At 37.7% G+C, this 13,488-nt stretch overlaps 2 protein-coding genes across 5 annotated transcripts; one reads left to right on the top strand and one right to left on the bottom strand.

Moving 5' to 3' along the window:
* The first annotated feature begins 2,269 nt into the window (after positions 1 to 2,269).
* Positions 2,270 to 8,363, top strand: LOC106180691 (nmrA-like family domain-containing protein 1). Of its 4 annotated transcripts, none has more exons than XM_087007925.1 (4): positions 2,270 to 2,292; positions 5,654 to 6,190; positions 6,629 to 6,819; positions 7,070 to 8,363. In XM_087007925.1, exons 2-4 carry the CDS (start codon positions 5,671 to 5,673, stop codon positions 7,265 to 7,267), a joined length of 909 nt encoding a protein of 302 aa, XP_086864051.1. In that variant the 5' UTR covers positions 2,270 to 2,292; positions 5,654 to 5,670; the 3' UTR covers positions 7,268 to 8,363. The 4 variants fall into 4 exon arrangements, with proteins under 4 accessions (XP_086864051.1, XP_013420212.2, XP_013420211.2 ...); XM_013564758.2 differs by lacking the exon at positions 2,270 to 2,292 and adding an exon at positions 2,462 to 2,529; XM_013564757.2 differs by lacking the exon at positions 2,270 to 2,292 and adding an exon at positions 2,578 to 2,860.
* Positions 8,223 to 12,758, bottom strand: LOC106180734 (uncharacterized). The gene is made up of 5 exons (XM_013564829.2): positions 12,438 to 12,758; positions 11,939 to 12,115; positions 11,374 to 11,498; positions 10,389 to 10,545; positions 8,223 to 9,893 (listed from the first exon to the last, which is right to left on the bottom strand). Exons 1-5 carry the CDS (start codon positions 12,532 to 12,534, stop codon positions 9,760 to 9,762), a joined length of 690 nt encoding a protein of 229 aa, XP_013420283.2. The 5' UTR covers positions 12,535 to 12,758; the 3' UTR covers positions 8,223 to 9,759.
* Between the last annotated feature and the right edge of the window lie 730 nt (positions 12,759 to 13,488).

The following is a 13,488-nucleotide window of genomic DNA, read 5'->3' as shown; positions in this document are numbered from 1 at the left end:
CAGCACTGCGGTAGAAGCCCTTCTTGATTTAAGTTGAGGGGGAAATGGTACATGTGTATTTCAAGAATAATATTAATATTTACGGAACGCTTCCTTCTTATTCATAAACTTGAACAGATTTTAAGCGTTTTCAACGTAGCGTATTCGGGAATATCAACAATATATGGTAAACGTTAACAGTAAACATGCAGAAAACAAGCAGCAAAGATAGTGGGAGGGAAGTAAAGGGTAACTCACGCACCTTTTTTCTCTTCTCTATCTCAGTGCTTAAAAAAACGACAAATATAATTGTAATAATTGTGCTTTTATTTCAATTTAATAGCACATAAAACACAATATTCGCAGCTTGAAAAGTTCGCTGTAATTTCCAAGCAACAACCTTCAATTATAGATATAGACATAAATTTCCGTTCCTGATAGATCCGGTCAGTTCCTCTCACCTGTCTCGCCCGTATGACCACATACTTGACCTCAAAGTTTATTAACAAAGGTGTGCAAGATTGGTAGATCTTAGATATATCCGGCATCCCAATTAAAAGATGGGAACTGGTCAGAAATGAACTTTCTTAAGTGCCGTTCAGACAAGTACTGCTTCAGAGTGGGAGTAGGACAAACTCGTGTCCTCTTTCAGTTAGATTAAAGCAAGAATTAATACGTTCTAGTCGCATTGGATTCTCGCCATCATTCTTGACAGGTTACACTTTCTGCTTTAAACATTTTCCATCCTCAATATCTACATAGGTCTGATAGTCCAATGCTAGTCTGTCAGTTTTCCAGACTAAACCACAGGAAGACTTCATCCAAGGGTATTTGGCCATGTCTGTAATCAAATGATCAGTGCCCAGAAATAACTGAAAACCCTAATTAATAACTTATACTAACATTTTACGTAGGCATTTACTGAACGTAACTCTACTTTTACGTAATTCTACTAAAACTCTTTTAAACAGGCTTTTGCAATCTATTTTTTGTTTCTGAATTGGCCATAAATAACTGTGTAGCTATTAAAGAACCCTGTCATCTGGATAAATGTAATAGGCACCTGACGTTACAGTAAATGGCATTCGGAAAAAAATACCACGCTTGAAGAGTTAGCTTTTAAATCCAACGATTTAAAGCATACATTGAGCGTGAAACCGTTGAGTGTATAGCAAAAAGTAAATTTTCTTAGAAACTTCAAAACACAGTTATTTTATCAATCTGGAATCAACCAAAAACTGTTGAAAAAATGACGATCTATAAATCTGCCTTTGTTTTTCACAAAAAGCATTATTAACAAATGACATTTTATTGACTAATTTCCATATGCCAAACAGTTTAAATAGTATATGCATTCTGTTGGTGTCTCACGAATAAAATTCACCCTTAGACAACTTATCATAGTTTTCAAGACCTTAAATTTGTAGAAACGATGTGAACTGAAATGATGGCCTGACAAGGAGAAAGCTGTTCTTTCCACATTTGTGTTAACGGCAAAATGCACAATTGCCGATACAAAATGCGACAGTTGTGACTGCTACCTTTAATCATGCCACAACCAGACACAGGTGAGTCGCATTTTGTTAGCATCATGTATACCGACCTATAGTTATGAGAGAGAGAGAGAGAGAGAGAGAGATTTGCTGATAACCAAGATATGAGATGTGTTTGAGAGTCATTAATACCCAATATTGCTCGAATTATAAACAGTGCAACTTAGACAGAAAAAATCATAATATTACGACAGAATGTGATTTTTATGTTTTCATTTAATATCTCCACTTTAGCTGATCCCAGTCTTAACTTAAATATCTTCAATGCTTGCAGCACGTACTTTCAATTTTTTTTCTTTTTTCTTTCTTTCATTCTTTCTTTTTCATTAAAGTGGACAGAAATATCTTTTATTTTTTATATCATCTATCTGCGAGGAATGTCTCAGTGGCATCAAGCCAAACTGTGCCACGTTACTTTAGTGTACACAATGATAAGACCGTTTAAAGTCAACACAGAGAGTCGAGCGTTTTTCATCATCACAACAGCAGATTTCTAAACAAATTAGACTCGTTAATGCCGTGAAGAGTTATATCAACATAGAAATGCTTATCTAAACCGACCGAAGGCGTATTAATTTTCAGTTTTGACCGATCTTTTATGGATACAATGTACTTATTTTAAATGTTTTTATTTTCAAGTCCGTCACCTGTTGAAATAAACACATTTAAAAAGGGCAAGACCAGAGCATGCGCAGTCATGCGTTGCTACACGCGCTAGGACTAGTGGAAAAATGTTCAACGTCACCGGCTAATTAAACAGGTGAAGTAAAAGATGCCAAAATGAGTTAAAAGCTTCATTCTTAATATTTATAACATACAGCTCAAAGTAATATCCATCTAGCTTAAATACAGCATAGAATTACCGTGGAACTGTGATTTTTTAACAATGAAAAAAATTATATGACGTCATAGAGATTAATAATTACTCTTCCTGATATTAAGAATTAATTCATTCGTGGGTTCTCGTGCTTCCAGAATCCTACGCACATTAAACCAGGTAAGAAGCGCATATTACTGATTCTTCTATTTTCCTCATGGTGTTATCGTTTGGGAGGTCGAACTATCGATTGGAAGTCTAATTGTTACACTGTTGTTTGAGAATGTTTCCATTGCTGCGTAATCTGTTGAAATATATACAAACGACGCTGTAAGGTCTGTATCGAACGTGCGCAGTGGCGCGTGGTACGTGAATAGCTCCCATTTTGAAGAATTGAGTTCACACAAAGTTCTGGGTTATTAGGAAAGTGGAGTGAAGGTTGCCATTACGGATTAAAATACTCCGCGGTGGAAATACCAAATCTTATGCTGTCAAGAAAGACTGAAAATAGGTAAGATACGACGTATACCACTGGAAGGGTACTCCATAGAGACGTACCTTTAAGCAGTCTGTCAAGAACTTATATGTAATTAATCAAATACGTTTTCACTCATTAAGAGATCGGGAGACGCGCCGGGCCCCAAATGCGGTGGCAGACAAATCGTCATACAAAGTATGCGAAGTGAGACGTTTCAACGCAACCAAGTTACATTCAGAAGTTTCATCATTTGTTCCTCTTCCTCCTTATTTTCTTTGATTTTTATTAAAAAATCTCACACCTATCAAGTGCTAACACCGAAAAAAGACGCAAAGTTATGTATTTAAACGATAAATAAAAGTCTTTTACGATCTCACTCGAGCTTTTTAATATCATATAATTTGAAAAACCCTATCGAAGGGAGATTGATCGATTCGGAGAGAGATGGGGGACGTTAGAAATAGGCCTTAAGGTACGTGCCGACCATGCACTAAACGGTTGTTTATTGTGAGATTAAGAAAGGTTTAGGCAGGTGCAGGTGTGTTATTTTATTGTTACATCTTTAAAATATTACACCATACTTCTTCTTTATATGTAACGACTCAACAACACGAAACAGAAATTGAAATAATTAACATTCTACTTCAGCGGGAGTCTAGACGTTTTAGTGATGAAAAACCCAAAGCAACGTGACCCCTTCATAATAATTTCCCCTTTAAGAAAGCGACGCAGAAAGCCACTTCGACAACAACTCAGTCAATCGTTTAGTTGGGTCAGATGATTCGTATTCACGGCTAAGAAAGGGCCTTGTGCCTTAATAAACAATTCGTTGGTTAGTGTTGCAGATATCATTATGAACCGATTAAGGCGTGAAGGCATATTGTACTCAGCTACACCTCTTGTTGAATGAGTCTGTTTGCTCACTTCGGCCACACTTGGTAAAGTCAGAAAGTTTACCTCTCCTGCAGCGATGGTGATACGAGCTTGTGTCAAAGGGGAAGTTCACTTGTTATGTAGGTTACCAAGAGTCTGAATCAGTACGACAGGAATATATAACTCAGTGCGACAGGAATATCAAGTAACAACTAATTATAGCGGCATTCAGCCTACCAGTACCAGCAACAAACTTTTTAATTTCTTTTTTTTTTTTTCGAAACTTTAGATTCCATTTATTGTGTTATGTATTGATCAGATGATTAATTTTGCTCATATTTTCAAACGCTGTGTGTATACTGTCTTGCTTGCTGTATACGTGTATCAGTTCAATCCTCTCCATCGAACTAGCTGTAGAGTAATCAACGCCCAGTGTGTAATGTAAACAGTGGGATTATTAGACCTCTTCTTGCGCTTTATCAGTATCGATCTCTCTCTCCATAATGATTAAGATGTAATAAGCGTATTGATATCACCGTCAACCTATTTCTAAACCATTGATATCTGAAAACAATTACAAGAAAATGAACGTCAAAATCAAAGGAGAGAATCGACCCCCATGGAAATCAAAACGTGCTGTGACACACGCTAGAGGGCACACTCTAAAAACATGGGGCCCAAAACGTAATGACTTTTGGATGCAAAATGACTGTATCATATCTGAAAAGCGCACCCGATGAGCACCTAGTTGATAAAAACGCTAGTGCCCGTTAAAAGCATAGAATCAAATTCATTGTTACCAAATTAACCCTTAAGCAATAATGGATGATCTTTTCTTTGTGACTTGACAATTATTGGTTTCACTTATAAATACACACCGAGAAGTTTAATAATTTAGGCATCGATTTGAACTTAAATCTAGGGTAAATTATGGACACACCCGCATTTTTTACAAAACGATTGAGGGAAGGTGTCAAGAAATCAAGTGCAGATTAAAAGAAAAAACATTGAACTTATATATATTGTGCATATCTCAACAGAACCCCCCCCCCCCTTTTATATGTTTCACTGAAAAATACTGACATTTCAGAAAGTCAGAAAAGCATCCTTTTCTATGAGGTTGATTCTGGGATGGGGGTGGGGGTTGGTGGGGGGTTGCCACATGCCACCTTACCTTAGACAGCGCCCTCTTTTCCCCAATCCTCCCCAAAAAGTACAACGTACGAAACAAGACAAAGCTCCAATTTTCTCACCCCTGCTTACAATTTATTATATCAAAATACAAAATGGTCCTCGCGTTCTGTTTCATTATACTGAAGTTTTATCCTTACCCCCCCCTCCCTCCCCCAATAGGCCTAACCAGCTATCTCCTTTGCAAACATCTAGCTGGTGTCCGTGGCAACTGCCACCTGCTTCCACTCTGTGTCCCAAGTGTACGTCTAACTTGATCGTTCATTTTAACAAAGCCTATAGAATGTTAAAATCAGAAGGTATTGTATAGAAAGGAACCTTCAAGATATACACTGAATGATAATGAACAAATACCCATCGATCAAGAGTCATATGACACTGATTTTGAATGCGGGCGACTTTTGTTATAGCTGTCTAGTTTGATAACCTAGTTGATATAGCTAGTAAACAGGAGACGGACGTTTGAGCGAATTCTACCCTTGTTTATACTGGTGCTGCCATGGCAACACGATGTAGGAATCCTGCAAGATGCCAGAACTTTTTTGTTGGGGAGTAAAAAGAAACATGGTTTAAGGGCTTGTTGATATAATGCTGGCTGTAGATCAATACGTACATGAGCAATTGCCGATGCTCGCTACGCGCTAAAGAAAATGATTTGATTTTGAAAGAGGATGATAATGTTCAGTTCTTGATAGTGCCCCTGATAATATATAAGTTGCTCTCTGAGTGTCATACATAACTGTATATTTCTACGTTTTACAGCAGATGTTGACGACATAATGGTGAAGGTGATAGCCGTCTTCTGCCCCACGGGGCGCCAGGGAGCCTCCGTCATCAAAACTCTGTCCAGGGACCCAACTTACAAGGTCAGGGCGTTAACGAGAGACGCCAGCAGCACAAAAGCACGCGAACTTGCCTCACAAGGCCTGGAAGTCGTCCAAGTGGATTTAAACGACAGGCAAAATATTGTTAATGCCCTAAAGGGCGCTTATGGCTGTTACGTCACGACGTTCACTGATCTTAGTAACCCTTTTTGTGCAGACATTGAAGTTGAGCAAGGTATGAACATAGCCGATGCCTGCCTGGAGGTGAAGATCCAACATATAGTTTACCATACACAGATAAACATTATGAATGTCCTTGGGATTAACGCACGGAATATGGTGGCAAAAGCCCAAGTGGAGGGCTACATGAAGTCACGTGGTCTTCCTGTGACGTCAGTGATCATGCCGCTATATTATGAGGAGTTTTTTGATAGACTAAGACCGATGCGAGAAGGCCATGATCACTATAGTTTAGGTAAGTGTTGGTATCTTGTTACATTTCGATATTTTCATTTCATATTTCTAACAATTAGTGTTTGAATGAAAGTTAAGAGGTCGATATGTTTTTGTCTCCATTATCAGTAAAACAACATTATGGTTTTCAATTAATAATTTCATCCTTAGATTGAATGCCGAAGATAGTAAGCATTTAAGTCGAGTGGGAAACTGATACTGAGTAGTATAATGGAAAGGAAGCAACTTTTGAAAGCATTTAACACTGAATGCGTGATCCATAATAATTTATCTTAAAGATTTAAACACAAGTTTACGCGCTTAACTAGCAGCTACAGTAAATGCACGATTCGTAAATGTTTTCAATTACGCCTAAAGTACGTAGGGGGATAAAAATCAACATCGAATCTCACTAAAAATAAACAACTGACTCAATTTCCGTGTTCCTTTTTTATTTCAGTGATACCAATGGGCCACATCCCCCTGGATATGATGAGTGTTGAGGATCTAGGCCCCGTGGTTCACCAGTTGTTTAACCATGCCGGACAGTTTATGGACAAGACGATATCACTGAGCGGAGAGAAGACAACCATCAAAGAAATGGCACAAATGTTCGGCAGACAGCTTGGGAAGAGCTTCATAGACAAACAAGTAAGATACATGTTTCGAGTATTATTTATTGTATGTGACATATAGATCTCGTGTGAAAAGGTCACCTACTCATCAGTTATAGTTTTGTTTTGGAGTGCTATTTTATTTTAAGTGGGCAAGCAAATAATTAAAATGTTTTTTCTTACTTTAATTGTCCTTTTCTTTATTTCACATTTTAAAGTTTATTGAATATCTTTAGAGTTTACACTCTAAATATTATTATTATTATTATTATTATTATTATTATTAGGTCACCGTGGAAGAGTTCCGAAATTTAAACCAAGGACAGCCGTGGTCACGTGACTGGGCCAACATGTTTGATTTCTTAAAGCGCGTGGACCAGACCAACAGCGTCACACTGACACGGAAACTAAACCCGAACCTGCGCGGTCTTGAGGCCTGGATCAGAGACAATAGAGCTGCACTGTTGCAGTCGTTGTGCCATTAAGCAAATGATATGTGGGATTTGAAAAAAAACTGATACTTGGAGAAATTACCCTGTGTTTCATGGACGACACGTGCCCAAGGCTTCTTTTTTGCACTTTCATATGTGCCCGCTAGTACCAATAATCTTTTGCGTGAGGAGATATGAAAATGGAAAAGCGAAACCTGGCACGCGTCGAACTTAAGCCTAGGACAGGTGAAACATGTTTTTAAGAAGGAATCAGTGAAGGACGTTCAGTTTACAAGCAGGCTTACGGCACCTCCAAAGCCTCAAGAATCATCGAGTCATCGTGCAGCAATGGCTACTTTATCAAGCAGAAGTCATCGGATTTGAATGCAGATTGCAGTTAAATATTGCTCAAATAGCAGACAATTTGCCCACATCTGACAAAGCGTTTTTCTTTAACTTGTAGGCCTACACACACCGCCTGGTCGAGTTACTTATTCATTTTCTAGTTGGTTTAGATTTATTAGTAAGCCTTATGTAATACTTTTTCCGGTAGGTTTCTTCATGTTGCGTCTTCGTGAATTGTAATATTTTTAATACATTTGACTAATAAGAAATGTTATCAGTAATTGACGCACCTGTCAGTTATTAAGGTGCAGGTTTGCGACATTGTAATCAAATTTGGACAGTTTCTCTGTCACTGAAATATACGGAGAAAGTGCCTGCGCATTTCATTAATTTCAGAACACAGGATTGCGACCGTGGTCTATTAAACGTCCTCATATTTAATTTTATTCTATCTGATGAAATCCTATTGATTAGCAGGTTATACTTTTATTGGTTAGAAACAGAGACATTTTACCATTGAGATAGAAATTAGTTTTTCAAATATGTAAATGCGCTTTTCATATTGTCAGTCAGTCATTTACGCGAGCAGCATTACTACATTTAGCGCTCTTTTACGGCCGATAATCTGTAGAGTCAATTCTTCATTTACTGAACCAACGCAAAATGGTTGACAAAAGTTTAATCAAAATGTATAAATGTATTTGTAAATAATGTCATGTTACGGTATGTGAATGACGTAACTTTGATACTTGGCGTGCAATCACTTTGTTACACTTGCTCAAAAAATAAACTGTTTTTACACAAACGACTTTAGTTATGGAGTAGGTACTCAGTGGCTGAGTTAGGGGGGGGGGGGGTCAGGAGGCCCTCCCCCCCCCCCCCCTTCGATTTCTGTTCCCCTCTTGAAATTAGAATTTTGACTAGCTGAATCAAATTTCTAAACCGTACCAAATGGCACCGTTCACCCTCTGAAATACCAACATTTTTCAGGGCCCTTCAGCAGGCCCCGAGCCCCACGCCAAGGGGGGGGGGGGGGGGCATGCATCCACGGACCCCCCTTCAAATAATCCTGGATACACAAGTACCACAAGTACCCTGACAAGTATGACTCGCAAGTATTTGTAGTCCATTATTATACTTATCGAAAAGTAAGGCAAATGGCATAATAATACACCTACCCGAGATATAGTTAAAGATCTATCTTTCAGACCACACAGTGACCACAATCTTAGGTGAACTTGGTAAAACGTGCTGACATTGAAAATGATTTCCTCCTGTGTTCATGTGTGAAAATATAATCGAAATTAGTTTCAGTGCAGTAAAAAAGCATATGTAATGCGCTGTTTTCACTTAATCCCTTTAATGATATGTTGTAGACTTCCTTGTAAAGTCGTAAAATGGTATTTTCTTAACCCCCCTTTACCTTACACGTTAATACTGTCAGCAGAAAATGTAAAATTCAGCGGAAATGCACATGTTGTACTTACACACAATCTTAAAACCATTTCTATTTTCTCAAGATATATTATTACTATACAGCGTCATTAAGCGTACGCACGTGGTGTGCAATAATCGTGAAAAATGAATACAGACGCAGAGCAACACAAAATGCAAATAAATAGATAAATATATGAATGAATAAAATATTTATCATGTTTGCATGAAAGCTGAGTACTAAGCCTTGGTCACTACGCATTTCAGCTAGGACAGAAGGTAAAAATGCTACACTGGAGACAAAAACAGTTGTGATACTAAGGCTCTCGTGGGTGTCTAAAAGACGATCTTAAGATAAATAATAATCTAAATTACTATATGTACCGCGTTCGGATGAAGCTGCAACAAAATCAGTTCTGTGTCTAAATAATGTCAAAAGAAGACGAGAAATAAAAATCGACATAAATACATGAAAAAAATAAAAAGATGAATTAATAACTTATCAAAAAAATAAATAAAATAAAGTCAAAGAGTGCACAGTCATATCTCGATAGTCTTTGTTTTTGTTTCCAGAAAAACCATGCTTCATTTGTGTTTAGGGCATTACCAAGTCCCGTTAAGCAATAAATAAATAAATTAATTAATTAACTATTTTGAAATAAAACTTTCCCTCAACGCACTGTTTATTCTAAAAGTCTTAGAGAACAGACCGAATACAAAGCTGTGCGTGGTCGTCATGACAACCAGGAGTCTGGGTCCCCGAAGTCTCAAGGGAGGCTTACGGTGAAGCCAAGTTGGTTAAAGATTTGTTGAATGCTCAGGTTGAACACCTCCGAAGCCGTGATCAAATTGGACCCTGTCACGTAGAGGAGGAAATCTATGGTCGGAACCTGCTGTGGACCTGGAGGAGGTAAAAAAGATGCATCATTTCCCATTTTACACTATTTTTTAAAGTTTGAATTACCTAATTATTTGTTGATAGAAACAGACTTAACGTGTTGTCTATATATGATGCATGATGTTTCGACCTTTAATTGAAAGTCCTTGGTCACTTAACTGACTTGTAGACCTATTTAGCAGTAATTAATTTCTCTCTATAAGTCAAAAGATACATAGCTTCGAGAATACTTTGATGAGAACCCGTGCTACCAAAAGCGATATTTATGAATGTTTCTCACCGTAACACACTTAAATCGTGAAAAGCAATGTCGTTAATAAAAACCCAATTACACGTTTGTGTAATAGAATAAAATAAAGAAAATTAAAAGATTACTCAAGGCCCCAAATTATATCCATTAAAAGAGTACTACAGAACACCAAAATATTTGGCAACAAAATTTTTGACAATTCGTATGACTGATCCTCAATTAGATCAGCGCATGCTGACACCACTAACCTGTAGTGGGCAGGACACACTGTCCGGAGACTTCATCGCACCTGTGTAGAGGATACATTTGGTAGACCAGGGAATAGGCCACGGGGAAGCCGTCCCCCAGGGTGACGTTATTGCTTACCTCGGCAGGAAACGTCGACGAGCAAATAATTAAGGAAACCTGGTAATAAAATGAAAATAAAATATTTTTTGCAGGTTGGCTCAGTTAATACTGCTTGAAACACGCCTACTAGTACATATAAACCTTAGATTAATGCCATGTTGGAATAATTGACTAGGATGTATTCCAACGTTTGACAGGTGAAATAAAATCAGAAAATCCTCCCAATCAAAATTGACTGGTGCTTTGTAACAGTGTACATGTAAACAGAAATGCAATATAGCCTAATACATTAAAATGCACGCTTGGTGTCAGCATCCCTGATCCCATCTCCAATGTACTAGTTTGATTTTCACAGAAATGTACGCTACAGAAATGAGATACCCAGGTATTTAATTTAATACAGTTGCTCATATGTTAACTTTTTTAAATTGATTTTTGAATTTAATAGTTTAACGTCACGTATATTTTGTTCAACGTGGGTGCAATTGTGTAAATGTTAATTTCTAGTTCACGGTTGATAAACCTTTTTTATGTGTGCGTAAACAAAAAGGGCACAGAGAAGATTCTAAATATGCTCAGATGTCTCAATTGGTCCTATAGACCTAGGACCCATTTACTATCCCCTGTCTCATTTAACGCTCACTTACGGTTCTCAATCTATTCTAATGTTGTTCGGTAATAAATGTAACAGTTCGAGAACTGTTTTTGGGAAGACCATCAGAATGTCCTAGAACAAATTAAGAACATTTGTCATTGAAAGAGGAAAACATTATGTTCTTGGACAGATCGAGAACCGTAAGTGAGCGTTAAATGAGACACATTTTAGCAGGAGTCTAATAACCTCTAGTCCTAGTTCCTGGGTCCTAGTTTATCACCTGTTATTACCTGTGACAGAAGGAGGAGAAGTGACCTGTCCGTAAAGCCGCTACCTATTAGTGCCCCTATCACACCTGAGCAGTCTGCAGTCTGCAGTAAACAGTCCTGGTCAGTCGTGCACGTCGTTCCAGTTACTATGATTAACAGACAGATATATAAATAAATATACATATATAAATATGTGGCTAGGAAGATAAGGTGAACAGATAGATAATGTATGAATTAATAAATGAATTGATAAATAATGAATTTATGATCAGTGAATTAATGAACTGAGAACTAAGGGAAGAAGGAACAAACGAGTTAATGCATGAATGAATAGGAACGGTGAATTGGTGAATAGATAATGGATGAAACGGTTGAATGAACGAATAAATGATTGATTGAGTTATTCTACTGAGCAAATATGATAAACAGCTCAACGATGATGGAACGACATGTCACAAAAACCTCTAATAGATTGTACATGTTGTTTGAACCAACCCAAGAGCCCGAAAACCTGCTCCCAAACACCCGTTTTAACTCATCCCCCTTTAAACCAACCAAACAAACAAACGATCAATCGAGCACTTGCCTGGGGCACAAACCACCAGCTCGGTGTCGGGGACCCTGACAGGGTAGAGGCCCGGTAGACACATGCAGGTCTTAAAGCTCGGGGCGAACACCGTCCACGGGGTGAAGGCGCACAACGATCCCTCGGTGCAGACTATCCCCAGGTCGTCGCTTGCACTCGTACAGTCTGCCAGGGCGTCTGAAATATATGGATTCGATATTTTAGTGGTGGGGTAACCGAATTACAGATATCAATGCAAGTCTGTGAAAAAATAATAAAATAATAAAATAGAAAAAAAAAAAAAAAGAAAGAAAGAAAGAAAAAGGAAAAAGGAAAAAGAAAAAAAGGGGCGGGGGAGGAAAAGAAGCCCATGTGTTGTGCATTGGTTAATCATTTATCCGTCACATTTTGTTAGTTTCGGCACCGGGAACTCTGTAGTGGTTGATCGCTTTTTAAAACTTTTTCATGAAAAATATTTTAAAGATAATGAATCAAAAAAATAGCCACGTAAAACACTCACTTAGTGTCGTCACAGGAACGCCGCCTTGGGTTTTATATATTGCATGGTAGAACATCCCAACGAAAAGAAACGTCGATGCCGCTATTGTCCTCATCATGCCGTATAGTAGTGAAGATACGGGGACGTTGAAATGAAAAATAAGACAGAGGCAATGTTGTTTGTGTTTAAATACGGCGGCATATAGGAAATTATGAATATAAGTGTGTGATAATTTATTTTTTTCCCTTAAAATAATATGATGATTACGGTAATTTCACGACTGGCGAGACCAGTGAGTAGGACTAGGTGCTAGTCACGTCCTGACTGCGGTTTGGTCATTTCCTTAAAGAATGCTTGAATATTCTCTGTGACTAGTTACATGAATGTTCTTCTAATTTCACACTCACTGGCTTTGGTTATTTGAGAAGAGAAAATATGTGAATGGATCCCAGGAATGAAAATATGAAATTAAATATAGAATGGAGGTTAACAAGATGAAGATAAAGAACAGATTTCGAAGACGCTTGGTGCCTAATATTTATATAACTGTTTCAGAATTATGTCTAATATTTAGCTATTTCAACTAAAATCAGTCGGATTAAACAATAAATTACAAGACTATTGAAATGTAAACCGCCAAGAAAAAATCAACAAATTACAGATGAAGCAAGTCAAAGTAAAAAGTAGGCCGGTACAAATTATTTAGATTGTTACATGACTTGCAATTTCTAATGTTTGAATTATTTTAAAACTTTTACGAAAAAATCGTTAATGTATAATGGATCTCAGTTTAATTTCCCTCTTTTTACACAAGCACGGATATATGCACGCACGCGAGCGCGAGTGTAAAAAAGGGATGAGATATTTAGTTGATATTCATCGCAAAATGAAAGACATTCCCATATGTGGGTATCAAAGCGTGGCCACAAGGAGGCATAAATATATTTAAAATGACCCATGCGATATTATCAGTAGGTAAAGACTGAGAGATTAAAAGTCCCGGCACTTGACCCGTCCTTTTCTTCGCACATATTTAACTAAATATGGCACAGGCATAAGCCGGTACCCGGGG

This window comes from Lingula anatina, chromosome 3 (genome assembly GCF_051362555.1).
Source record: "Lingula anatina isolate TDL-2025a chromosome 3, LinAna3.0, whole genome shotgun sequence".
Taxonomy (NCBI): domain Eukaryota; kingdom Metazoa; phylum Brachiopoda; class Lingulata; order Lingulida; family Lingulidae; genus Lingula; species Lingula anatina.
Note: the sequence above shows the minus strand (reverse complement) of the source record. Positions and strands in the feature narration are given on the sequence as shown.

Excerpts from the sequence above, each read along its gene's own strand:
- LOC106180691 (XM_087007924.1), top strand. The coding sequence starts at position 3,798 with ATGGTGATACGAGCTTGTGTCAAAGGGGAAGTTCACTTGTTAT. Across the intron at positions 3,841-5,653 it reads AGGGGAAGTTCACTTGTTAT|CAGATGTTGACGACATAATG; the intron begins GTAGGTTACCAA and ends TACGTTTTACAG. Across the intron at positions 6,820-7,069 it reads AGAGCTTCATAGACAAACAA|GTCACCGTGGAAGAGTTCCG; the intron begins GTAAGATACATG and ends TATTATTATTAG.
- LOC106180734 (XM_013564829.2), bottom strand. The coding sequence starts at position 12,534 with ATGATGAGGACAATAGCGGCATCGACGTTTCTTTTCGTTGGGATGTTC. Across the intron at positions 12,116-12,437 it reads CGTTCCTGTGACGACACTAA|ACGCCCTGGCAGACTGTACG; the intron begins GTGAGTGTTTTA and ends CATATATTTCAG. Across the intron at positions 10,546-11,373 it reads TTCTCCTCCTTCTGTCACAG|GTTTCCTTAATTATTTGCTC; the intron begins GTAATAACAGGT and ends TTTTATTACCAG.